The 27,888-nt window shown below is 39.6% G+C and overlaps 2 protein-coding genes across 17 annotated transcripts in view; one reads left to right on the forward strand and one right to left on the reverse strand.

Annotated features, from left to right (window-relative positions):
- The window catches only part of MLH1 (mutL homolog 1), a 47,351-nt gene extending 42,583 nt beyond the window's left edge, over nucleotides 1–4,768 (forward strand). For 3 of the 4 annotated variants that reach the window (XM_004419488.3, XM_087430694.1, XM_087430695.1), the window contains 4 exons: nucleotides 1,526–1,690; nucleotides 2,259–2,351; nucleotides 2,964–3,077; nucleotides 4,440–4,768. In XM_004419488.3, the coding sequence (XP_004419545.2) occupies nucleotides 1,526–1,690; nucleotides 2,259–2,351; nucleotides 2,964–3,077; nucleotides 4,440–4,607 (540 nt within the window). In that variant the 3' untranslated portion in view covers nucleotides 4,608–4,768. The remainder of the gene's footprint in view (nucleotides 1–1,525; nucleotides 1,691–2,258; nucleotides 2,352–2,963; nucleotides 3,078–4,439) is intronic. The other variant, XM_087430693.1, reaches the window with a different exon arrangement.
- Nucleotides 484–27,888, reverse strand: part of LRRFIP2 (LRR binding FLII interacting protein 2) — a 114,745-nt gene continuing 87,340 nt past the window's right edge. For 5 of the 13 annotated variants that reach the window (XM_087430702.1, XM_087430708.1, XM_087430705.1 and 2 more), the window contains 9 exons: nucleotides 26,994–27,086; nucleotides 24,365–24,457; nucleotides 18,723–18,824; nucleotides 18,290–18,422; nucleotides 16,566–16,615; nucleotides 11,198–11,318; nucleotides 8,536–8,615; nucleotides 7,821–7,925; nucleotides 484–7,394 (listed from right to left, as the gene is read on the reverse strand). In XM_087430702.1, coding sequence (XP_087286828.1) covers nucleotides 7,284–7,394; nucleotides 7,821–7,925; nucleotides 8,536–8,615; nucleotides 11,198–11,318; nucleotides 16,566–16,615; nucleotides 18,290–18,422; nucleotides 18,723–18,824; nucleotides 24,365–24,457; nucleotides 26,994–27,086 — 888 coding nt within the window. In that variant the 3' untranslated portion in view covers nucleotides 484–7,283. The remainder of the gene's footprint in view (nucleotides 7,395–7,820; nucleotides 7,926–8,535; nucleotides 8,616–11,197; nucleotides 11,319–16,565; nucleotides 16,616–18,289; nucleotides 18,423–18,722; nucleotides 18,825–24,364; nucleotides 24,458–26,993; nucleotides 27,087–27,888) is intronic. The other 8 variants (XM_087430710.1, XM_087430709.1, XM_087430707.1 and 5 more) reach the window with 3 other exon arrangements.

Below are 27,888 nucleotides of genomic sequence, written 5' to 3' on the forward strand. Positions count from 1 at the left end.
TTTGTTTCTTTCAAGGAATTTGTCCATTTAAGTTTTCAAATTTATTGGCATGAAGTTAATAATATTTTTTATTATTCTTTTAATGTCTGTAGGTCTGTAGTGATGTAACCTCTCATTCTTTATAATGGTAATTTATGTCTTCTCTTTTTAACTTGATCAGTCTGACTGGAGGTTTATTAGTTTTATTAAGCTCAAAGAACTAAGTTGGTTTCAGTGATTTTTCTCTTTTGTTTTTCTGATTTCTATTTCATTGATATCTGCTCTGATCTTTATTATTTCCCTTCTACTTATTTTAGGTTTAATTTGCTCTTCTGTTTCACATTTCTTAAGGCGGGAGCTGAGGTCACTGATTTGAGATCATTTTTCTCTTCTCACATAGGTGTTAAGCACTATAAATTTCCCCTCTGTGCTGCTTTAGCAGCTTCCCACCAATTTTGATAAATTGTTTTCATTTTCATTCAGTTGAGAATACTTGCTAATTTCCTTTTTGATTTCTTCTTTGACTCTCAGGTTATTTAGAAGTATGTTATTGAGCTTCCACTTATTTGGGAATTTTCCAGAGATCTGTTACTGATTTTTAATTTAATTCCATTTTGTTCAGAGAACATACTTGAATCCTTTTACACTTGCTGAGACTTGTTTTATGGCTCAGAATATGGTCTATGTTGGTAAATGTTTCATGTGGACTCGAAAAGAATTGAATTGTCTCGTTGAGTAGAATGTTCTATAAATGGAAGTATATCACGTTGATAGTGATGCCCAAATCTTCTTTATCCTGACTTTCTGTCTACTTGTTCTATCAGTTATTGAGAAAGGGGTATTGAAACCTCCAGCTGTAACTGTGGATGTTTCTGTTTCTCTTTGCAGTTCTGTTGGTTTTAGCCTTCATATATTTTAAAGCTTTGTTGTTGAGTGTATAAATGTTTAGGATTCTTACATCCTTTTGATTAATTGACTCCTTTGTTATGAAAAAATAATAGTGTACTGTGGGTTTATAACATGTAAAATTTATAACAGTAACAGTGTCACAAGAAGAGAGATGGAAGAAAATTTAGGCATCTGATTTTGAACAATAGATTTCAATCTTCTTCCTCATCAGATGGTTTACCTGAAATGTTATTTGATTTAACTTATTTCCTCCCGCCTTATTTTAGTTATGGGTAAGGCAGTAGGAAGAAATGAATGATCTGCCTAGTGATTTTCTAGAAATATGAAAGTAAGTGGAGACCTTAAAGCTACACAAAAGGAAAGTGCCTCCTCACAGCCTCATTCTTCCCACCCGTTCAGCAAGCTTTTTGTCTGTCACATCTCTGTTGAAATGGCCATTGGTGAGGAAGAGGAAGAGGTTTTGTTGTGGATTTTCAGGTGTTTTCTTTGGGGGAGATGGGGAGTGAGTGTTAGATTTGTGAGTTCTCACCTGCTGTTGTGATCATGGTTTTGTGGCTGATAGTGGTTTTATGGGACTTCAGGCTTCATTTGGATGCACTGTTAATGCTTACTCCTTAATGTTCTTGCTCCTTTGTAGGAGCCAGCACCGCTCTTTGACCTCGCCATGCTCGCCTTAGATAGTCCCGAGAGTGGCTGGACAGAGGAAGATGGCCCCAAAGAAGGACTTGCTGAATACATTGTTGAGTTTCTGAAAAAGAAGGCTGAAATGCTTGCAGACTATTTCTCTTTGGAAATTGATGAGGTGTGTGACAGCCATTATTATACCTCTGTTGTATTTTTCAGCTAAGAGTCAAGTTCTGTAGTTGGGCCAAGATCAGGAGGAAACTGCTGGATCCCCCCTCAGAAACATCATGTGACATATATGACATCTTCTTCACTCCCTATTTGCATTTCTAGGTTACGGAACTGTTTTATCATCCACTCATGTCCATTCCTGTTCCCAGGGTTAAGGACCCAGACACAAGGGAGAACTAAATCCTCCAGTCCCTGCAAGCCACAGTGAATGAGATTATGCTGAGCCACTTGCTCTCCCTGTTTCTTTGTCTTACCCCTTGATCTCTGGAGCTTTCCTTCTTGATATATTCTTTGGTTGGTGAACAGATCCAAGGAAAAGGTTGTTCTCCTGCATGTCAGGACAAAAGCTCTTTTTTAAGTGCTTGGCTCTCCTACCCCCAATGCCCAGCCCAGTCAAGCACCTGGTCACCCAGAATGGCAGGTATGAGGAAACACCAGGGAAATGAGATTTGTTTAAATTAAACTGTAATAGCATTATTTCTTGTCGCCTTGTGTTGGCCTTTTTCCATAAGCAGGAAGGGAACCTGATTGGATTACCCCTTCTCATCGACAACTATGTGCCTCCTTTGGAGGGTCTACCTATCTTCATTCTTCGACTAGCCACTGAGGCAAGTGATCAAGCCAATACTAAGTATGTGGGTATGTGAGTGCATGCTAGAGAGAGAAGGCACAGGGCCATGCCTTCATTTGGAATGATAAAGAAGAAAAGGGTAAAACAGCTGAAGAACCCTTCTCATCCCCACCTACCCCCAGCAATGTTTAGCAGTTCCACTTTACAGCTTTATGCCTAAAAAGTCACATTTAGGTTTTTTTTCCTTTTTTTGTGAGGAAGATCAGCCCTGAGCTAACATCCATGCCGATCCTCCTCTTTTTGCTGAGGAAGACCAGCCCTGAGCTAACATCTATTGCCAATCCTCCTCCTTTTTTTTCCCTTTTTCTCCCCAAAGTCCCAGTAGATAGTTGTATGTCATAGCTGCACATCCTTCTAGTTGCTGTACATGGGACACCGCCTCAGCATGGCCAGAGAAGCAGTGCATCCGTGTGCGCCCAGATCTGAACCCGGGCCGCCAGTAGCGGAGCACATGCACTTAACCACTAGGCCATGGGGCCAGCCCCAAAAGTCACGTTTAGTTTTAAGTAGTCTGTGATCTCCACTTAGAAATGAAATGTGTTTAGAGCGTGTACCTATGTTGAGGTATTGAATTCTCTTTTTGGACCAGGTGAACTGGGATGAAGAAAAGGAATGTTTTGAAAGCCTCAGTAAAGAATGTGCTATGTTTTACTCCATCCGGAAGCAGTATATATCTGAGGAGACAACGCTCTCAGGCCAGCAGGTAGTGTGGGGGTGTGTGTTGGCACCCCAGTACTGGGATGAGCCCTCATGCAACCTCATGCAACCTTTAAGAGAAGAAACTTGCTCATCTCTAAATTTCTAGGATTTCACTGCACATAAGGTTTAAACACAATGATCACCTTTTAATCATGAGTTTTTATTTGCTTCTGCTGGTTTAGAAGGTACCTCCAGAGTGATCTCACTAAGTGTCAAATGTAAAAACATAAGCATTGCAATGAGAAATGGAAGGTTGAATTAGATTGTCCAGGGCTGGTGAGTCCATATCTCCCACTGTTAGCCCTTAAATGTGTAGCCACAGTCTTCAGATTCTGGGTCAGTCTCCCCAGTCTCTTTTAGCTTTTGCCTTATTCTACATCTGACCACTGCTTTGCCAGGAAAACAAGGCTGTACTGAGATCATATCCCCAGCTTTTCTTATGGAAGGTCAGCTTGACAAAAAAAAGGCCTGGGTTCCTCATGTTTCTGTGTCACTTTTTCCAATCAGATGACAGTGCTTTTCAATCAGCTGTTTTGGAAGGTTGGGTTGGGGGTGGAAGGGGGACTGAAATAGTGTAAGAATCCAAGGGTAGCCACTTGACATACATAACCATCTCGCTGAATGCTTACAGTCATCCTCTGAGCTCCAGTTTCATAGGTGAGGAAACTAAGGGACAGTTGGCATGCTCGAGGTTTCCCAGAGCCTGTAGGTGGTGGAGCAGAGATCAGTCCTAGGTCCTATTAGCCAAAGCCCCTAGGGAATATCTCATTCCACTGGAGGGGGCAGGGTAGCAAACTGTGCTGAGAGTATCTCATTTGACTGAAAAAATTTACTTCAAGGAAAGCATGGATGAGAAAGAACGTTTTCTTGTATGTAAGACAACTAAGGCTTAGATGTAGGAGAGAAAGAGTGAAGCAAAATAATCCTAATTGTTTTTATTTTCATTTCTTACCTGTGGAGCTTTTTGGAAAACAGGGCTACATTAAGACCCCCAAATTTAGTGGTGAGTTAGGAATGTACTTCCTACTATTGCCATCTAAACATCGTAGTCAGGATCAGACATTATGTTAGAGCCTACTGCAGTCAACACATTCTCTCTGAATGGAAACAAAGGTTCCATGGGAGAAAGCCTCAGGAGAGCAGGGGCTTCTTTTTTCCCCTATCTCATCTCTTGGGTTCAGGCCTGTAGGATCCCTGTGAGGCTGACCTAGAGAGGATGCTTCGCAAGCATTAGATAACACAGCCCATTATAAGCCATAAGACTTTGAGGCCCAGTGCACATCAGCCAGGAAGCCAGTGTACACTGGGATGCGAACGGGGAGGCTTATGACACCTCACATATTGACACCTCACATATCTTTTCCAGAGTGAAGTGCCTGGCGCCACTCCAAATCCCTGGAAGTGGACTGTGGAACACATTGTCTATAAAGCCTTCCGCTCACACCTTCTGCCTCCTAAACATTTCACAGAAGATGGAAATATCCTACAGCTTGCTAACCTGCCTGATCTATACAAAGTCTTTGAGAGATGTTAAATATGGCCATTTATGGATGCTGGGGTGTGTTGTGCTTCCTTTGTATCCTGATGTTGGTAGGTCTTAAGGTTGAAGACTCATTTGTGCCTTCTAACTAGTAGCACTCTTTCATGCATGGTGGGTCTGGGTTGACTATAAATAAATTGTCAGATGTGTCCTAACATGATTTCTTATTTAATTTCATTACACTTGAAAGTTTTTCTAGATTTTCACCTAGTATATACCTGATTATATTGAAAAAATCCCAAAAGTAGATTGAAAGCCCTCTGGGCATCTGGTAAGAATTCTAAAACTCCTTGAAGATTTCATAGATCAGGCTCTGATTTGATGCTTTCTGTATGCTGTTAAATTTCTATCACGTGATATATATTATGTTGGTTCAGGTGCCTTTTAAAACAGGTCCTGAACATAAGAGAGGCTCTGATGACACTGACTGTGGAGAAAGCTGAATTGATAATCTGTTAGTACTTTCAATAACCAAAGCTAATTAATTTATTCTTAATGAAATAACTTGAGAAGATAATAGTCCTTATCTAGTCTATAACTGGTGGGAGTTTTTAAGTTAGCCCACTTTGTTGATGGCTATGAATACTATCAGCTTAAGATAAAGTTCTAGGTGTTCCTGTTTGAAGGATGGTGTAAAAAATAAGAACTTAAACTGTAAGTGCCATTAAAATAAGCTACCTTAATATTAGCCTGCATTAATAGAAATGTGCATCAGCACAGGAAGGACGAATGCCTAGTTTTGAGATAAAATCCAGATTACAAGACTCAATGAACAAAGTTCCATGAAAAAGAACAGAAAACTCTATCTTATGAAGAAGTGGAGCCATTCCATTTGGAAAAGACTGAGACAACAGAATGAAAGGCATATTTGTTGTGCCACAAAAGGGGCAAGATCAAGTTCTAACACTTAGAATTTCCAAAAAGTAGACAAGGGCATCTCAGAAGTGAGATTCCATGAGCCCAAGAGGGGCACAGGCTGAGTGACCATGGGTACAGAGGAAGCGGGGTTTCTAAGACCTCAAGAGCTGGACCACACAGTGTGTTGGTTCCAGCTATGGGATTCTAGGATAAATCTGCATTTCAGAACATCCCCCCCACCCACAGTCACAACTCTTCCAAATACTAGAAAGAAAATTCATAGGTGAAAATCATCTCATTTCAGGAGATTGTTTTCCATATTTCAAAAAGAAAGGGCTGGGCTGGCCCTGTGGCGTAGCGGTTAAGTGCACGTGTTCTGCCGCTGGTGGCCCAGGTTCGGATCCCGGGCGCGCACCGAGGCACTGCTTGTCAGGCCATGCAGTGGCAGCGTCCTTTATAAAGTGGAGGAAGATAGATAGGCACAGATGTTAGCCCAGGGCCAGTCTTCCCCAGCAAAAAGAGGATTGGCATGGATGTTTGTTAGCTCAGGGCTGATCTTCCTCACAAAAAAAAAAAAGGGGCTAATTAAAGGGAATAATTATTAGAGATTTTATTCACATTTGAGTTAATTTTATTAATCTAGTTTCAAGTCTAATTTTATCTTGTGCCCTTGATTCATTAGACTTTCCCCGATATTTGTTCTGTGTAAACACATTGAAGATACAATAATCATTTCCATAAAACCACTTTGATTCTGAGAGCAGAAGCAAGTCACAAATCCTGCAAAGTAGCTATACTCAATGATTAAAAACCTCTGGGTACCTTTAAAGATGAAACTAAAGTTCTTAAAGGAAAAAGTTCTCCATTTATTCCAGATTATTTTTCCTTAAGAAGCAGAGAAAAGAGGGGCAAGATAGGAGGGGCGTGGTTGCCATGATCTGTTTTAAAGGCTCCTCTAACCAAATGAATATGTCAGTAGCCAATTGTGGTCAGCAAAAGGGCGTGTTTAATAGACTCTTCAGGCAGACTTCCCACCTGCCTGCCCTGCCCTTCCCTCCCCCCTCGGGCTTGTCTGAGGTTTCATTCCACAAATAAGCAGCAGATGAAATACTTTACAAGATACAGCACAGCTGATGTGAAGACTAAGGACCCTACTCTTACTTTAAGAGTATTAGGCCTTGGACTTGCCCTGCCTCATGCAATAAAGCAAGTTTTATATACACTCCCCATATCTTTTTCTAACATTTTCTTATATAAATTTAAATATTTTACAAAAAAAGGCTTTTTCCTCCAAACATATAAATTTGAGTGAAACAGATATTCCCCACCTGTGAATTTGTTTCTTCACTAAAATATAAATGCTATCTGACATTAAGGGTAAATGTCTTTTGACCACTGGAGATCACTCAAGTCTGAATTGCACCGTGGAGAAGGCACTTGTGTTTTCTGAGGTCTCCAGCAAGTTATCTCAGTGAGCACGCATAGAATCGCTGTTCTCCAGAACCTGTGCCAAGGCCTCCGAGTGCCCAGTCACTGAGGCAGCTGGGGAAAAATGGTGAGTAAACTTGATTCTAAAATTATGGAAATAGAAAAAACAGCATGGACCAGTTCTTAGTCTAGAATCAAACTACGAACAAAGTGTTCATTCATGAAGATTCAAACCTGTTTCATTCTCTCATAAATTATAAAATACAAAGGTGGCTATTTTAATGACATAACTCAAACAGTACTGAAAGGGGTTTGTATCGATGGACAAAAAGTCAGTCCCACTGGGCAGGGCCCCAAGGAGCACCCTCAGGTAGAAGGGTGGCCTCACTGCTGGGCCAGAAGCGCTGTCCTATTGGCCTTCATCTTCTCCAGCCGCTTGGCCAGGTGGCTGTTGGTCATCTCCATTTCCTCAATCTTGTCCAGTGCTGTTCGTAACTGGAGACAGGAGGGGCTCAGTTACTTCATGTGTCAGAAATAAAGCCCGGGACTACTTCATTTTCAACTTTCTGGGAGATAGAAGCACTGCTAATTATGACGGCCTTGCATAGGATCTCACAGCCTAATTTTTTTTCAGTCAGCTAGAGGTGTTAAATAATGATGCTGAGCATTAATCACAGAAAGGACATACAGAAGCTGGAGAGAAACAAAAATAAAAACTATCCTTTTTTCTTATTATCTAATTGGCCAAAAAAAGTAAATGGCAGTCACTGTGCAGGTCAAAAACCAACACAGAAGAGTAAGTGACTCACTGCTTTTTCCTTAAGATTGGACCCAGGATTAAATTCCTTACACAGCAAAAAATTTCCAAAGGATTTTTTTCTTTTTAGGAATGTATTCCAAGAAGCGTATTAAAACAAGTACCTCTCGTTGTAGCTTCCTCTTTTCTGCTTTCAGTTCATCTTCAACTTTCTCAGCATTCTCAGCAGCAGTTTTATATCTCAGCACCTGTCCCTCCAGCCGGCTAATCTGTAAATATTAAAACAGAGGCCTCTGCTATTGGGCACTATGAGCCACCACTTTTTCACAGTCAAGAAGGAAATACAATGTCATTACAAATTCTAAGTAATCTAACACTAACAAGTCCCTCAGAGTGAGTCATAGGTCCTCTCAGAACTCAACTGCTATTTATAAAATCAAGAAATGTCCCCAGAGAGGATTACAGCTGCAGAGACATTATGGGGCCAATTTCCCATAAGTTTTATGATGACAATATTGTTAAAGTGCCAAAGTCACACTGCAGGAGGAGACTCACTGAGTGGAAAAGTTTTTAGACTTTTTGAAATGTACAATAAGGAATTTTATTATAAACTATGATCTTGAATTCTCTTGAAATATCTACAAAAATAGCATTATAGCTACAGTTTTCTATGTTTTTACAGAAAACAGAAGGCTGAAGTGCCCTGCCAGGTGTTCTCTGCTGGCTTTTCCACTTTTTCGGTGTAGAGCTTCCATAGAGCTCCAACTGCAAGGGCAGCCCAAAGAAACCTAGGTGTTCACAGGGTGGGCCACTCAGATGCAGGAAGCAAATGTGTTTTAAGGGAATTTAAATCTCTTGGTACCATATAGAAGTACTTACGCTTTGCTCCAAGGTGGTTATATCCTGTTCTGCTTTTGAAAGCTTAAATTTGTATTCACTAATTTGTCTATTGGCGTCTCCTAGAACAGAAAAGCATAATGAATCACCTCTCAAAGGTGAAGGTGTGACCTATCAGGCAATGACACCCTCTGCAACACAGGAGAGGACCATGCAGTCTAAGAAGACAAAACACAAATGCACACAGGGCAACCACAGCATCTCTGACAGCCCACGTTCTGGAACGTGAAACTCGAGCACTTGTGTTGCAATAGCATCCCTTGGATCTTGAGTTAGACGAAAATTCACTCTTTATCTCATGCTGTGTGTAGGTGAGCTTTGAGCAAGGAGCGCTGTCAGTGCAGCAGTGGCCCCCGCCAACCTTATCTGCAGCCCTATGGCCCAGGGAGCCTCCATGCCCATGGGACTGAGCCCTCCTGTTTCCCTGAACTCAGCCCTGAACCTTCCTATCTCTCAGCTTTCCTTCTAATATTCCACACCTCAGGTGCCCTTTTCTTCTCACCTCTGATTTAAGTCTTAATCAACCTTCAAGGTCATGCTCAATTTTCACCTCCTTCATGACTCTCCTTAGGTAACTAACTTCTTCCCTTGTTGCATTTGATTTGCACTCTCTTTTGTGACATTTATCATACTTTCTTAACATTACATATGTATGTAAGGAGAGGGGCCCAGTCTTAGGCTTCTTGAATATACCTCTGTATCTAGCCAAGTGCTTTCCACATAGTGTATGCTTCATAAATATTTGCTGAAATAAATGCTTTTCACTAACATGTTGTGATGATGTGTTAAGGGTAGAGCTATAAATCATTAGCCGTACATAAACCTAAGAAGCAAATCATTTAAAATGAGAACTTTAAAAATGACAGGGGAGAAAAATTCCCTCCAGCAATCCAAATTTAACAAACATTTTAAATGCTTATAGGGTAGGAATCATAAGGCTTGCAGGAAATAAACCACATTAACCTACCTAACTTAAGAATTTTTCTGCTTTTCCATATAACTAAGGTTACAACTACCTATATAATCTTCAATGCAAGAGGTTTTTCTAACTGGATAGTTACTGTTACCCTAAAAGTAATGAGGTTATAAAACCCTCTCCCGAAAAGCCACTTCTGGGAGTAAAAGAGAACAATTCCTATTCCTGGGCTCTAAAGCAGAAGCTTCAGGATCTTGTTTTTTAATTCTTAACTCCAGCAACTTATTATCAAAATGTGCTGTTTCGTTCTCACTCTCCAAACCACTCATTCCTTCCTGTTTTCAAAAGTGTTAAGTCCCTGGTCTCAGCTATTTCATGCATGTTTTGAAACTGCATTCCAAAACACCATGCTTAATAGCCAAGGTGCTGTCCAGACCTGAGAGTCACCAGGGTGCCTTTCCTGGCCCCTGGTGCAGGGGAGCTGCCTGCTCTTGTCTTTACTAGCCAGGCCCAGCCTTCTCTGGTTCTGTTCAGCTCACCTCAATCTCCAGCCGCACCCTGGGTACTTTCCCTACCTCCACAAATGCCAACTCTATAACACCTACCTGCTCTAGGACACATTCACACATAAATGCATGCCCATTCCCTCTCAACAGGATTCCTTCTGAATTTGCTGCTTTAGGCCAATCTCTTTCAAATTGATCCCCTGAACCCTCTCTAGGACTGTTGGCAGCCATTGTACTGATTCAGTTCATCACAGCCTCCTAACTAGTCAGCCTGCCTCTTGTCATGCCCCTGTCTCCATCTACCCTCCACACCAAAATGATATTTCCAGAACAAAATATTTACCATGAAGTGTCACAGGGGTTCTGATATCCAATAGAGGAAATGATATTGACCTCAAAAGTTAGTATTAATAAGTTACTATTAATAAGCCTTAATCCAAGAAGTCTTTTCTATTTAGCTTAACTCAGAATATTTAGATGAAAAGGCCATGAAATAACCAATATTTTAAAATAAATTATCAGAAAAGCTATTGTCACACTGGAAAAATAAAAGTCTCCCCATCTGTGAATTATATATTATCTAACACATATAAATGGCTGCTGAAATCTCCGTACTATGGGAATTACTGTGAATACAGTAGGCATTTAAAAATAATAGGAGGTCAAAAGCAGAAAGGGAGAAAAACAAATAAATTTAGGTAAACTGAATAGGCTTACTTTGTGGCCTTGTTTTAAATTCCATCTAATAAAGATTAATTTGAGTCAACAATATTTCTGGGAAAATTCTGAAACTATTCAACATTAGTGTGAGTTAGTTCCAAATATATCCCTCCAATTATCCAAGATAAATTCCATAGAAAAAAACCGTAATTAAGAAGGGTGCTGTATGGGAGCTTAAAGATGACATAGGGATATGGAAAAGGACAATGTCAGGATGTCATTATTTGCAAAATGTTCCTAGAAATCACTTTGCCCAGCAGGGGGAAGAGCACTAACTCTTAATCCTCTCATCATCCTCTGAAGCATACAGGCTAGCAGAAGCCTCTATCTGGCTCCATTACTGACCAGGACTGCTTTTCTGGACTGGCTGAGGACTAACTCATCTTTGTAACATAGCTCCTCTTGAGAAATGCGAATTACAAGACTAGCAGCCTGCTTGCAATCCCACTCCTAGGACACAGCCTACATACAGATTGGGACTGGCCTGTCCCCCAGCACCTACTCTGCATTTCGATGAACTGCAAGTCCGAGCCATTCTGCATTCCTTCCAGGTCACCCACCATGCCGTCACTCCTGGAGCACTTCTGCCGCTCTTCCTCTAACTGCAGCTTCAGTTTTCTAATCTGAAGGGAAATGAAGGCTCCTCAGCAAGATCCAGTCTCTCAAACGAAACAAATGCTTGGCCCAATGGCCACATCACAGAACAAGGCATATCCTCATCAGCCACAAATCATTCATTCAAAAACTATTTTATTGAGTGCCTACTATGGGGGACGCACTGTTCAAGGTGCTAGAGATAAGCTATGACCAAATACCAAAAGGAGCAAGCTCCAGAACCAGGTGTCCCAATAAAAATAGCCATAGTTTGGGGGCTGGCCCAGTGGCATAGCAGTTAAGTGCGCGTGCTCCGCTTTGGCGGCCCGGGGTTCGCGGGTTCAGATCCCAGGCGCGCACCCAATGCACCACTTGTCAAGCCATGCTGTGGCGGCGTCCCATATAAAGTAGAGGAAGATGGGCATGGATGTTAGCCCATGGATGTTGCTTCCTCAGCAAAAAGAGGAGGATTGGCAATGGATGTTAGTTCAGGGCTGATCTTCCTCACAAAAAAAAAAAAGCCATAGTTTCTTATTTGTGTAGGTTTGTGGAAAAGCACATCTTTTGGGGGTTTTTTGTTTCTTTTATTAAAAATAGAAAATTCCATGGGCAGTTAGATGTTTTGTGTTTAATTTTAGAGTTAGGTTAAATATTTAGAAAAGTTTCCATATACAGAAATGATTGGAAATATATTTTTGAGTGTGGCTACATAGTTAATTTACCTTATTTTACCCAAAATAAAGGACATTCAAAGCAGCTTATTCATAATAGCCCAAAACTGGAAGCAATCCAAATGTCCATCAACAGGAGGATAAACAAATTGTGGTACATGTATATAATGAAATTACTACTCAGCAATAAAAGGGAAAGTACTACTGATACATGCAACAGCATGGCTGAATCTCAAAATAAGTACGCTGTATGAAAGATGCTAGACAAAGAAGAGTACATACTGTATAAACCCAATTATATAAAACTCCAGAAAATGCGAACTATAGTGACAAAAAGCAGATCAGTGGTTGCCTGGAGAGGGGGAGAGAGGGAAGGTGCAAGAAGGAAGGTTTGCAAAGGGATGTAGAAACTTCGGGGAATTAACAGATATTTTCAACATCTTGATTGTGTTGATGGTTTCACAGGTATTGCTATGAGTTGAATTGTGTCCCCCCCAAATTTGTATATTGAAGTCCTATCCCCAGGACCTCAGAATGTGACCTTATTTGGAAATTAAGTCACTGCAGATGCAATTAGTTAACTTAAGATGAGGTCATACTGGAATAGGGTAGGCCCCTAATCCACTATGACTGCTGTCCTTATAAAAAGAATGCCATATGAAGAGACGGACACATACAGAGGGAAGATGATATGAAGACAGAGAATGCTATTTATAGGCTAAGAAATGCCAAAGATTTCCAACAAAACACCAGAAGCTAGAAAAGAAGCATGGAACAGATTTCCCTTTACAGGCCTCAGAAGGAGCCAACACTGCTACTCTTTGATCTTGGACTTCTAACCTCCAGAACTGTGAGACAATAGATTTCTGTTGCTCTAAGCCACCTGGTTTATGGTATTTTGTTACGGCAGCCCTAGGAAACTAATACAGGTATGTACATTGGTACACTTTAAGTATGTGCAACTTATTCTACACCAATTATACCCTAATAAAGCTGCTTTTTTAATTTACAAAATCAAAAAACTAAAAAAAATAGGGTTGGGAAAAAACAAGGCCCAGTTGGAGACAGGAGTCTCACATATGGAAAACAAGGATATTAGGTGAACAGATGTGTATTGAATGCTGAAGCCTCTAGTCCACCCTCAGTTCCCAGAATGCAGACAGCCAGGCCTGTTCCCTCGGTCAGAAGGCTGGAGGATATCTCTGTTTAGAACTCTTTGACTAGCCTAAAATAGAAGACCAACGTTCCCACATTGAAGTTCCCAACAAAACACCTGGCCACATCAATTGTCACAAAAACTTGGACAAGCCTTACCCATATGCTCAGAGCTGCCCATCAGCCTTACCCATATGCTCAGAGCTGCCCACCCTACTTTTAAACTGACGACCGAATAAATATAGATAAAAGAGCATCTGGAAGGAAATAAACTATGCAGACAGGAAAAAACATCAGAAAACAAACCAACCAGCTTATCAATATCCTCCGAGATAAGTGAAACTATCTGCATCCTTGAAATGACTGAAGAAATAGAAACTCAATAAAAGAATGAGAAGATCAAGTTGCAAAAATCTTTTAGAAAGCAGAGCAAAAGAGATGGAACAAGAGGAGAGAAATAACAAGAAAGCTGAGCATCAGTCCCGAGGTCTAATGTCCCCCTCCATCAGAAATCAGAGTCATGTTTCCCCAAATGCCTATGAATCTCATCAACAGAGATCCAGGAAGCACCACAACTCACAGCAAGTCGACCCCTCCCCTACAGAGGGGCCCACATCTGGAACGGAGACCAAACCTCCTCATGCCTCCTTTGTCCTCCATCATCAAGGGTCAAGGGTGAGTCTGCATGCTCAGAGTTCCAGGTGGCTTCCCCAACTGTCCTCACTCCATCAACAGGGGTCAAAGGGAAGGTTCGGCACTAGGACTAAGTGTACCACTCCCCCAATGGGGAAAGAGCGAGTTCCACACTAGGACTAAAGCCATGATTCCCAGACAACTCTGCTCTTTCAACACACAGAGAGTTGTCAAAACTAACTGCCTGGGGTGAACCAGGACTAATCTCATTATCCCCGACATTCCTGTTTGTGTCCATCTCGACAGGAATGTTCGGAATTTCTCCTCTCCTGCACTCTTCCCCAAAAGGCTCTGTATAGCTCCTATTCTGTCTTCATCTCCGAACCTTTCCCAAAGCCTGAAACTCTTCCACTATACCCTCTGGATTATCATTGCGGCATCAGCAGAACCCCCTCCATCCTCAGTCTCTTCTCTAAGCATTCCCTTTACCTTGGTGCTCTACTGGAAACCTGCTCTCCCCTGAGAATCCGGCTTCCTCTGCAGCCCTCTAGAGTTCTGGCTGTTTTTCTCCCACAGCCCTCCTACCACGGAGCCTGAAAATGGAATCGATGTCCTCTTCCTTTCCTTGCTGTTGCCCAGCTACTCTCCCTCTATCCTCCCTAAAATTCCCAGTTCCTAATCTCATCTCTTCAAACTATAAATACTAACTACGCCTCATCATTGCCATCATTCCACTTTTTCTTTACCGTTTTAGCTCCTGACATACTCCCTCAAGACTATTCCTGTCTTAATTCTTGGCCATTTCAAAATACATCTAAGTAGCGGACTTCTCCTACAACTGACGTCCGCTTCTGGAACACCTCCTCTCCAAGGACCTTGCCGTCTATCCCTTCTTGCTCTCAACCACTCAGTCCCACAGTCATACACTTTATCTCATCATAAGATAACTGCAATCCCTACATAATTCAGTGCCATGTATCTTCTTTACACTATTCCTTATCTTTCCAGCTCGCTCTCTGGACCCCAACTCAAAAAATCCTTTAACCTCACTGGCACCTCTAAACCCACTGTTTCCATCTTCTTTCCAGTGTGCCTTGATGTTTTCCTGCATGTCCTCTCAAACCTCCTTACCTAGTTTAATCTCCATGTCCATCATTATCATCACTCTCTTGCACACCCTTACCTCCTCTGCTCTGTTATACTCGCCTAGTAAAATCTAACTCTCTACCCACTCCATGCCTGCACCTGTGCAGCTAAATGTAGCTGGAAAAACATATACAACAAATGCATTCACCTCTAACATACCATCTGATTTACTTTTTTATGTTTACTGTTTATTATCTGGTCTCCCCCAACTAAAATGTAAGGTCCACTAGGGCAGGGATTTTTTTTTAACTGATTTGTTCACTGAAATATCCAAAGTGCCTAGAATAGTGCCTGTTAAATAGTGGTGGAATCTCATTCAACATCTGAATGACTGAATAGGAGTTCCAAAAAGAGATAACACAGAACATGGGAAAGGAGAAAATCAATAACAAAATCATTCAAGAAATTTTCCCAGGACTGAAGGATAAGAATTCCGAGAACTGACAGACATGAAAACTCCAAATCACAAAACTCTGAAATTTCAGAACACTAGGGAGAAAGAGAGTATGATACAAGCTTCCAGAGAAGGGGGACAAGATCAAAAATCAAAGTGTCCTTGAAATTCTCAACAGCCACACTGGAAGCCAAAAGACAATGAAGGAATTTATTAAAAAAAAAAAAAAAAGTGAAGGTAAATGATTGCAAATCAGAATTCTATACCCAGTCAAACTGTTAATCAAGAGGGTAAAATGAAGACATTTTCAGGCCTGCAAAGTTAAGAAAAATTTACAGCCTACATACCTTTTTTCAGGAAGTTACCGGGGAATGTACCAAAATAAGAGAATGAATAAAGGAGGAGGAAGGCATAAGACATTACAAAAAGGGAATCCACCCTGAACCACAGGCAGAAAAAACTCCAGATGGTGATGAAGGGTGGTCACATCTCTATACTGAGGGAGCGCTGAGCCAGTAAGTTCAGAATGGGATGAGTCAGATGCTCCAAGAATCAAAAAGATGGAACTGAGAGAATACTTGATGCATCTGAAAACACTCAGGGACTGCAGCTAAATTAATGATAAAGACATAGGAAATCAAACAAATGAAAAGAAAAACCACAATGTTAACCTTAGGGAAATAAGGAGTTGTGAGGAGATGAAAGGCAATCCTAGAATGCTACATGGCTCCACTGTGAGTAGTGTTTACAGAGTTCTAGTAACATAAGCAGACTGGAATTACACTTCCTTTAGTAGGAGGATGTGGGGATGGGAAGTACACGTGTGTGGTAGGGACAGGGGATGAAAGAAAGCTAAATCCTCATCTTCCATAGAAGGATGTCAACAGAGAATGCCTAAAATAGAACAATCAAGAAGCAACATAAGCATGTTATACAGAAATATACAAGGATAGTACACACCAAAAGAATCAGCTGAAAGAACCAAATAGGAATGGTCAGGGGTAAGGGTGGAGGAGGCAGGGCAGGGAACTTCCGTCTTCATAACAAGCTCTGTAGAACTCTTCGATTCCTTAAACTATGTGTCCTATAGATATTTTTGAAAGAATAGGAAACAAAGAAGGAAAATATGAAATATCTTTTTATCCTTCAAATCTTGAGTACTCATGTTTGAAATATGCACATTTCTTTCTAGTGTACATCTGAGTTTGCTAACATTTTACCACGTGATTTGGTCAGTTACAATTAACGTTACCTTCTAATGAAAAGAATGCCTTTACCTGTGATAGTAGCTCTTCCTTTTCTCCAGCAAGTTTTCGTAGCCTTACATCTAAAACAAATGAAAAAGGTTGTAAACTAAATTTGTAATGATGTAGTATATAACAATTAAAAATAATTCTTCAAATTCATACACAGCAAACATTATCTGGTAAACAACTTACAGCTCTGAATATCAAAAGACATGAAGGCTTTAATGGTGTTAAGGAAAAGTACTTAATTATTCAACACATATGTCTACATAACTGATATTTATCAGCACACTAAATACAACATTTGCTCCCTCGGGCAGTGATTTTCCATTTAAAGACAAACTGAAGCACAAAGATCATTTCCTTGTTTCAAAAATTTGCAACCTTTTACCAGTAGACAGACAACTCAAATGCCAAGGGTGCTCCCACAGGCTTAAGCCCTTAGCAGGAGAAAAAAAAATATACGGGAGAGAAGGCAAGGGTAAGAGTGGGACTGAGAGGGGAAGCTGGAGCAAAAAAAAGACAGGAACACAATGTTGGAAGAGGCAAAGGTCCACAAGAGCTAGTGCAGGGAGGGAGGGGGACCAAGTCTAAGATGTGGGCCATCAAGAGCTCGTCTGAGGCTTAGTAGCAGGATCACTAGGGCTTGCTCATGGCCTGTGGTGAGGGCTGCTCCTTCCCAAGCATGCCTTAAAATAGGCCCCCTGGACTGAGGGGATACCCACAGATGAGTAAAAAAAAAGCAGCTGACACCTAGCCAGCGCTCCCGACAACCAACCAGGGTCACGGCCAAATGTAAGTTCTGGTTTCTTCAGCCCCTTCCAAACAGGCAAAGGAAACACTGAGCTGCCCACACCTGTACACATTCCATTCTCCAGAGCAGCTCTCTCATTCGCCTCGCTAGCATCTTCTGCTTTATCAAAGTGCTCTATAATTACATTTCTGGAATTCTGTATATTAGAGAACGATTACTAACTTTTAAAAAGTTTTCCAGCTTCCACCCCCTTACAGTATATCCCACTCCTCTAGGAAACCTACATATATATAAAAACAAGATAAAAAAGAGCGTTTTTTAATAAGTAAAAGTGAGCTGATGGTACCAAATCTATCTGTGCTATTCTTTTTCTCTAGCACAGGATTCTTAGTGGAAGCAATGGATGGGCATTTGTGTGGTTTCCTGAGAGAGGTGTCATTAGACTCTCAAAGGGTTAAATTTAAGAGACTTAGACTTTAAGAGGTTCAGAAGCCCTGCCCTGGAAATAACATTCCTGATATCTTCTTGGTCATCTGCTTCTTGCCTTAAGAAATGCAGTAGCAAAGAGCTACAGAACCCTGGGATAAGCAGCAGAACATAAAACCAGATGCTCCAGGAAGAAGAAACTTAAAACATACTTGGGAAGTCCTCTACCAGCCCACTCGTTCCCTGGGACAGGTGTGCTGGATTATCTCTTTGCAGGTTTGTATTTAAGTGAAAAAGCAATGTGCCATATTTAAGTGAAAAAGCAATATGTATACACCCACAATGTTTCCATCCAGGGGCCTGACAGCTACACTTACTGCCTTACAATGACCCAGATACTAGTTTCCCAAGGTCAAGGATGTCTGAAGACAATGTGCCCGAATTTCTTCCTGTTAGGGATCTAGATAGGGTTCAGACAGCCCTTGTGTTGTTTTTGTTTTCCAAGATGGGATATGAACAAGCTGGAAGTCCAACAGGACATTAATCCAAGTCAACACAGAAACCAGTGTCTTACCTAGTGGCCCTTCTCCTGCTGACTCCAAGACCTGAGCAGCTTCCTGAGACACAACAGTGATGGCTCCAACCACTGGTTCATGATTGACATCACCATTGGGAGTCCCATCGGGGATTATAACTAAGCCATGTTTCTGTGGGGAAGAAAAAAAACCTACCATCACAAAAGATGGCCCACACAGAAGCAATATGCTCTGTGAGGTGACTCTGTGGCTCTGTGAGGTGACTCTGTGACAATATATATTTGCCACAGGTAAAACCTGGTTAAACTAGTTACATGGAATTTAGTTCTGTAGAGGAAATGACTTAAACCTACCAAATCTGTATTGAAGAATAAACACTGGTTTGTACTCAGGCTAGGAAAGATGACAGGACAAAAATGAAGGAAGAATATAGCAGTGAGGGACTTGAGCTCTAGGCTAATGCTAACATACCTCTCCTGTCTTCACTGTCTCCTTCAGGTCAGCCAGCTCCTCTCTGAGCTTATCTCGCTCATTCCTAAGGCAGGCAATGTATTCTTTCTGTTTCTCTAGGGCCTGGTTTTAGACAGGGTAGCAAGGGAAAGAATGGCTCAGAAAAAGAGCAAGTGAAAGGTAGCAGAGAAGTACCTAATTCAAATAAACAAAGATAAAGGCATAAAAGGCAAGAAAGCAGTTAAAAGCTTGGAAACAAGCAGTTAGATATGGAAGGAAATACAAAGTTATGTGGATATACATCAGAAGAGAGTTTTAATAGAAACTGGTTAATTGTGCATAAATTTGGCAAAACATGCTTATCAAATCAGGCAAGAAAACAAGTCTTTCTTTTCCAGTCAATGAAAAAAACAGGAAAAGGAAGATGAAGACAGCTGTAATATTAAAATAGTTTTTCTCACTGACCTTCTTAGTACATTTTCATTTGGTGAACCAAAAAACACATTTAATATTTAACTAAAATAGTTTATTCAAGAATATACTTGACTTTTTTAAAAATTAAAAAACAAAAAAGGTTCTGGAAGAAACATAACAAGTATACATAAGGTATTTTAATTAAATATTGGGTATAGTGATTGTTCTCAAGTAGTGTGGCAAATATTCCTCAAATACCACTTAATTAAAAACAGTTAATCTCCAAAGTGATTCTCAAGGACATATTTTGTTAATTAAATACAACTGAGTTATTTGGTTTTCCAATATACCTTCAAAATGTGAAAAATAAAAATAAAACACTGACAAAATAAATACAGCTCACCTATGGAGGGTAGCAGCACATGCGTTTTGGAATCAGGCTTTTCAGTCCTGGCACTTAACTTATCTATGCCTCAGTTTCCTCATCCAAACAAAAGAAAGGATAACAGCAGCACCCACCCATCCCATGACACAGGCTTAATGGAGCACTAAGTGAAAGGCACTGCCTGCAGTGCCTAAGTCACCAGGGAAGGCTCAGGAAAAGCAGCTGGTGTCTCCATATGTATTTTCCCTGCCATTGCCTGTATCTCACAACTGTCAGAGCTGAGGAGGACAGTGCAGAAGCACGAACACATTTTGGTCATCAGTGACAAATCAAATCTACTCTATGAAATAAAATAACCCAGACTTTAAAACATACCCAAGTTAAGCAGTCTATGTACGGACCTGACAGCTGGGCTATTTGAAAAAGCCTTTCTCTACACATTTGTTCATATATTTAATGTTTTCTGCCAGCATTCTCATTAATCCAAGAAGTTAAACTACAACAGGTAGGTAACTTTAATCTTGGTTTATTGGGTTTAGAAGTGAGCTAACTGATGGCTGAATAGTTTGACAGTTTTTTAAATCATTATAATCCTATTCTGCAACCAAACAATAAGTAAATAAGGCATGATAGCAACTACCATTGTATAGTTCCAACTACATGGCAGGCACTGTTGTATATATCTAATTTTGCTCTTATATTTATATATATAATTTCTCCCTTATCTACCCTGTACTTGTCTTATACCCATTTCACAGATCAAAAAATTGAGGCTCAGAGAGATTATATTGTTTTGCCCAAAGTCACAGTAAGTGGCAAAGCGAGAAAATGAATTCAGTTCTTTTTGGTTCCAAAGCCCTTGCGTACTTTTTCTGTATCACAGCCCCATGAAGGCCAATACTATGTTCCCTTATTGTCTCCTCAAATGCTGCTAGAAAAGTAGTCCATTAGGCAAGTTCTACTCCTTAATTCCAAACTGCAACATCAATATCTAACTTCCTTTCAACAATTTACATTCACACCATATGATGTGTCTTGAGTCTGCCTGTAAATTAATAATTTGAATTTCTAGCATCATAAGGCATTTACTCTAACACTTCAAGCTAATATTAACACTCCATTACATTAATAACAAACGTAACATTAGGACAACAAAGCACAAGCATTACTTTCCCATCTGCTGACAGTCGCTTTAATCTCTGCTGGGTTAGATATTTTTGGTTATTGGTATCTGCGTGCATAGTTCTGCCATGCATCACCCCATGTAACTGGGTCAGTGATCACTGCCACAACACGCTCTAGATAAAACACCACCACTGAATATAAAAGATCTCTTAGGAACAGACCAATCTGAAACTAGGAATTCTAGCAAATGCTAGAACATGCCACTTGCTCCTCTTCCACATCTTATAGTGTGGATTTTATCTTTACTTTTGGACTTAACTTCATCTTCCCATAATTATGGGTGGGAAAATAAAATACATCCTGTAAGTTCTCCCATTTCACCACAAAATTTGAAGACTACTGAAATACCTTATAATTGGACCAAATGTATTCACGCTGGATCTGAAATCTTCTGTATTACCTGACCATATAACCACTACCCTTGTGTTTACATTCAATAATAGCTCCTACAGTAGATTTTTTTTTTAGGGTAAAAAATACATGCTTGTGGAGATCTAAATAATTCTTTACCCCTGACCTAACCTCAAATTCTAGTGTCAAGAAGCCTGAAGGATATGTATAATAGGCTGAACTTTTGGGAAACAGGTTAATTCTCTGCATAATTGCATAAGGGCACAAATATCTTTAGTCAGAATGAGAGTGAGTCTTATGCTGGGCTATACAGATATGCAAGTCCTTTGTTTATACCTTTGTATATTCCACACATGGCACCTGGCACTTGGAACTGCCATGGGGCTATAGGTACAACCACTAGGATCAATGAAGAACGCAAGAAAACAACTTTAACGTGAGAATAATGGCCATGTTCCTTTAGCAAGTTACTAAATTTAAATCTTGAAAACGAAGCTAGAGACGAGTGATGCATTAAGTCAGTCACTGACCATAGTGAAAATGTGTCTTCTAAAAGTCAAAGGAAGACCACCTCACATGCATTAGGATGGCTACGATCAAAAAAACAAAAAACAAGTTCTGGTAAGGATGTAGAGAAATTGGAACCCTTTGCACTGGTGGGAATGTAAAATGGTACAGCTGCTATGGAACACAGTATGGCTGTTCCTCCAAAAATTAAACATAGAATTACTATATTACGCAGCAATTCCACTCCTGGGTATATACCCAAAGGAAATGAAAGCAAGGTCACAGAGAGTTATTTGCAGACTCATGTTCACAGCAACATTATTCACAATAGCCAAAAGCTGAAAGCAAACTAAGTGTCCATCAACAGATGAGTGGATAAACAGAATGTGATATATACATACGGGGAAATATTATTCAGTCTTAAAAAGGAAGGACATTCTGACACATGCTACAACATGGATGAACCTTGATGATATATGCTAAGTGAAATAAGCCACCCACAAAAAGACAAATACTATATGATTCCACTTGTATGAGGTACCTAGAGTAGTCAAATTCACAGAGACAGAAAGTAGAATGGTGGTTGCCAGGGGCTGGGGGGGAGAAGAAATTGGGGAGTTGTTGTTTAATGGGTACAGAGTTTTAGTCAGTTCTGCAAGATGAAAAGAGTTCTGGGGATAGATGGTGGTGACGGTAGCACAATAATGCAAATGTATGTACTACCACTAAACTCTACACTTAAAAATGGTTAAAACGGTAAATTTTATGTTTTTGTATTTTACCACAACTTAAAAAAATTTTTTTAAAGTCAGAGGAGGGATGAACTACTGATACATGCAATAACTTGGATGAATCTCAAGGGAATTATGCTAAATGAAAAAACGTAATTCCAAAAGGTTATATATTGTATGATTCTGTTTACATAACATTCTTAAAATGGCAAAATTATAGAAATGAAAAACAGATTAGTGGTTGCCAGGGCTTGGGATGGGGTAGGGGAGGTAGTAAACATGGTATAAAAGGGCAACAGGAGAGATCCCTTATGGTGACGAAAATGGTATCTTGACTTTATCAAGGTCAATATTCTGGTTGTGATATTGTACTACAGTTTTGCAAGATGTTACATTTGGGGAAAACTGGATAAAGGGCATACAGGATCTCTTTGTATCATTTCTTACAACTGCATGTTAATCTACAATTACCTCAAAAAATTTTTTCAAGTTTAATTTAAAAAAAAAAAAAGCCAAAGGATCACATTATTATCTACCACATAGAAAGAAGATACCCACTTATTCATTCAATAATGCCAAGAAAGCTAAAAAGTCACATAATTTATATCGTAACCATCAGTGTATCTTTTTGACAGAAAATTTTTGTTTTATTTTGAATAGCTATTTTATTGGACTGAGAGGTCTGGGGTTTTTCTGTAACTGGTCCAAAATAATCAGTTTTAAATACTAAGATAATTATACAAAATAAAAATCGTAGACCTGCAGATCTGTGCTAAAGACAATTATGTAAAGTCCTATAGGAAGCCCATTCTAGATAGTGACCAGGTTTTACCTAAAAGTACAAATTTCATCTCACACCCTACTTTGCACCATACATTTTTTCACATCTCATTTTAAATTCCCCAAGGAAAAAATTAAATAAAATCACTAGTTCACAATCACAATTTCAAAACTTTTAACAGAGTTCATTTGTTCATTTATACCCCAGAAGGCTCTTCTATAGAGCATTGAGTGGAATTTTAGAAAGTTGGTTTTTAAGTATCAGAAACTCCAAAAGGTAGCTTTATTTCTTCAAAACTTTCAGTCTACCAAACTCTTAAGAAATAATTTTGTTTCCCATGTGTTTATTAATGAGAGGATAGGGTCCTTGGAGACATGAAAAGAACTGGATATCAGAATGCCTCTAACAATGGTGGGTATGATCCAGAGGGTTTCACATCCAAGCATGTCTACTGCAGGTGCTCTGAGGTATCTTTGCCAACTTTTCCCTACCCTCTCTAATCTCAAGCAGAACAAGACTTTCTCACTATGTCCTCAGGCCAAGAGTTTCCTTCTCTCTGTTTCTTCCAACACAGCCCTTCCCTGACAAGGTAAGCCTCTGGCAGCTATGGCTGTGGTTCCCCTACAGCAGAACAGAGAGCTCATCCCATGAGATGTATGTGGCTGCCAAATGCCACATGGGACAAACTGGTGCGAATTCTATCAGCCTCCTGTGTATCTGGAAACTACCTGAAGGGCTTAGCAAAAAGGACTGAAGACTTTTTCTTTATCTGGGCCCCTGCTTTGGGGAGTTAACGGGTTATAATTAGAGATGACGTCACAGTTTGGCAGCTCTGGCAAATCTTACATTCCTATTCACTTCCGTAATTAAACTGATTTTAATCTCTTCCTATTTTATTCACCAAGGATTTATGGGATGCTAATAACTTTTCCCCACTCCCACTCCTTATCCTCTTGTTTCTTATCCAAATTCTTGCAATGTAAGGAAATCAAGTTACCCACAGAGTTTGAATTAAATGCTTGTGGCTGCTTCTGGATAAGAATCCTAGGGGAATAAAGAAAACTTCCTTAGAAAGTTCCTCCTTGTAGGTTTCGCAAGACCAGAGACAGCTAGAAAGAAGAGTTCTTTCCAGGCATACTATCAGGTTTTCCCATGCAAGTTTCTTTCTGTCTTCTGTTTATTCATATTTCACAATGTATAAATGCTAAAAATAATCAAAAGGACAGACTTTTAGTAATCTCTAGGTTAAATTATATTGGTCTATTCCTCATCAATGAGCTTCAGACCAAAGCCCAATTTCATCTCATACCCTAATGTTTTTATCTTTCCAAACAAGTGTGTCCTGGAGGTCAAACACCTCTTTTGTCATGGTGTCTATTTTCTTCTGCATACGTTGATTCTCCTGCAGAGGAAGAGGGAAGAGAGGTAATAAAAGAGCACAAAGGAAAAAGGGAAGGGGTTGGAGGGAGGAAAACAAAAATAAAGCTGATAAAGAAACTTAACAAAAGGGGGAAAGTCTGTGATGAACAGGAAAAGCGAGAGTTGCTTGCTAAAAGGAAAGGTGATATCCAGTGTCTTGGAGACAGGTTTCTCATCGGCTTGCCGCTATAAAAGTAAGCAAGGGGACTGGGAATAACTATTCCAACCACAGCTATGTGGCAGCAAGCCAGCTAGGGTTTCTGTGTACAGAGAACTCCATATGTGTACTCTTCCTTTGATAACTGCCTTTGTCTAAACATGGAACAAGTTACATTTCTAGAGAGGGAAATTCAGATTTGCTTATAAACAAACAATTCTTATCATAAAGAACATGAAGTAGTTTTAAACTTCATTTTTTTTAAGCAGACTTAAAAAAATACAAGAGGGAAATATTTCGGCTTAATCATTCTTAATTTCTGTCAGCAGAATCTATGATAGCAAAAATATCATGAATTACGAATCAACAGTCACATCAGTTTTTCAAAAACTAGAATTTAGCATTTAGCAATTCTTAAACAACTCTTCTAACTAGGCAATGATGTTAAGTTTATACCCTCACGTTAACAGGTTTTCTTTATGCATTATTGGTAAATTATCATCACCTACTTTCCCTACTCACACATTTCTTATCTACTTTACCATGCGATTCTCAATTTTAGACTAAAAAGTATTATTTTGTCATATTCAAGGTTTTTCATCTAAAAGATGCTAATTCTAAACATAAAAGTCACCTAAAACTAAGATTTTTAAAGTTTGTATACCGAGCACACTGGGCTTTTAAAGAAACCACAGTAACAAATTATACAAATCAAGCATTACAATTCCTCTTAAACGCAAACATCAAATTAAAAACTAGAACACTTAACCAATTCTAACTTAAGCTATTAAATCTGAGAAGCAGCTCCCAAAGTAGTTTTATTATTCGTTTGAAATCATAAAAGGGGAAAAGTATATATCTTAATTAGAAAAAGAAATGACAAGTGGCTGGCATATTGACGCACAAAAACACAAAAGGACAAAAAGGGAGAGGAATTCAGATTATTTTTAAATACCAGCAGGATACAGAATTTGGACAATATGCTTCTCGCCATAGATGGAAAACCAAGGCAACTAACTTCACATATAATCTGATATTTTCAAAGGGTTATCTGTTTCTGCATTTAGAAATCACAAATTCTACTTGCTTTCAACAGGCTATGCTCAATTCAATTATTCTCAAGAACGATGAAAAGTAACACAAATACACAAATAGAAAAACAGTCATTTCTTTTCTTCTATTGAATGGTTTTTAAAGTTATTTACAGGGAGAGAGATTAAGTGAGGCTGGTCTGGGGTGGGGGAAAAGTGGGAGGAAAAAAGAGAGGGGGTGGGGGGGAATCTGACCGACAGATGTGGATGAGTATGAGCATGGTTAAGTGAGGCGTCTCCCAGGGATCATTAAGAGCTGGCTTCTTGATATCACTCGCATGTCCTCCACACTAAATTAACATTAGATGCTCTTAACAACCACACCAAGGTAGTGGGCAGGATCCCTTCCCAACAAATTTAACTCCATACTTACAAAAAACAACAACCTCAAGAGGAAAAACCACATTTAAAGAGAAACAGAGGCACAAAAGGATGACAAATGCTTTCAAAGGTTTCTTGGGTAGACCACACTGCTCCCCATTCCTAAGATGTAGCCAACACTGCGGCACTCAGAGTTCCTCTACCAGCAGAAACCTGAACCTCAGCACTGGCCAACCTTCACCTTTTTGTATATAAGGTGTTTTGACAATTTCTTCTTTTCATTTAACCACCTCAGAAATGTACATACCTGAGTGAAGATAAACTTCTTATTCCCCAAAATCACGTCTCAAAAGATAGCATTCACTACATTCCAAAGAATAATGGTACTTCGTAATTTTTCCTTTTGCCCATTTCCTAAGATATCTTTAGGAAAGAATGTGCTTAGGAATAAGACAATTACAAAAGCTTCTGCTGTTTAAAGGGGAAATGTTTATAGTGTTCATAGTATTAACGTGTTTTTTTTTTTTTGTGAGGAAGATCAGCCCTGAGCTAACATCTATTGCCAATCCTCCTCCTTTTTTTTTTGACCCCCAAAGCCCCAGTAGATAGTTGTATGTCATAGCTGCATATCCTTCTAGTTGCTGTATGTGGGATGCGGGCTCAGCATGACTGGAGAAGCGGTGCTTCGGTGCGCGGCCAGGATCCAAACCCAGGCCGCCAGTAGCGGAGCGCGCACACTTAACTGCTAAGCCACCAGGCCGGCCCCATAGTATTAATGTTTTAAGCCTGCCTTTATGTGTCATGTTGTAAAATGTTAGGGTACAGCCAAATGTGAAGAGACAAGTACACTCTTTGCGGTATTTTAACTTTCTTTCCTCCCAACACACAGCCCCTCATCCCACTCAATGCATTTTTTCAAAATTAAGTATTTCCACAGTTCATGTACATACCTCAATAAGCTCATCTCTCTGTCGAAGGCCTTCTTTAAGTTCATCCATCTTATGCTGCAGCACACTACACATATGTTTCTGCCTTTCTAACTCCTGTTATTAAACAAATGATATGGTTTGCAATGATCATGGCACATGACAAACTGGAACATCTATGATATAATAATACAGAGGCTAAGTATGACCTCCAGAAACACGCCTTGACTGCCAAAGCATAGTAACTTAGAAAAATTCTGTATTCTATGAAAAAGTTCAGAAAATTTAAATTTTTCATCTCAGAGGATTATATATCTAGAAAACCCAAACTTATCCATGGCAAAATTACTCTGAAAAGTGCAATGGCTTAGTAAAAGTAACAGGTTATAAAAATAATATACAAAATTCAATAATCTTCATAGATACAAACAAAATCTAGAGAGAAGATGTAATAAACACAGTATCAAAAAATAAGATTAAGAAAATACACATATATAAACTTATAAAATATATCCAAAATCTATATGAGGAAAATTATATAAAATATTCCCGGAAGACAGAGAAGCAGAACTGAACAAATAGAAAGGCACACCATCTTCTTGGATAAAAAGACTCAACATCATAAAAATGTCAGTTCTCCCCAGAATTAACCTATACATTTAAAGCAGTCCAAATAAAAATACTATCAGGTTTTTTCCTCTTCAAAGCAAGAAAAGTTGATTATAAAGTTTATTTGTAAGAAAAACATTAGAAAAAATAGCCAGAAAAAAAAACGTACTGAAAAAGAAGAAAGCTAGCCTTACTAGAGATTAAAACACATTATAAGGCCTATATAATTAAAACAGTGTTGTAGTGGCATATGAATACAGACCAATGGAGCAGAAAAGAAAAGCCAGAAATAGACCCAATTACATAAACA

The sequence above is a fragment of the Ceratotherium simum genome, chromosome 5 (assembly GCF_057802395.1).
Source record: "Ceratotherium simum simum isolate JZ-2026a chromosome 5, ASM5780239v1, whole genome shotgun sequence".
In the NCBI taxonomy this organism is placed as follows: domain Eukaryota; kingdom Metazoa; phylum Chordata; class Mammalia; order Perissodactyla; family Rhinocerotidae; genus Ceratotherium; species Ceratotherium simum.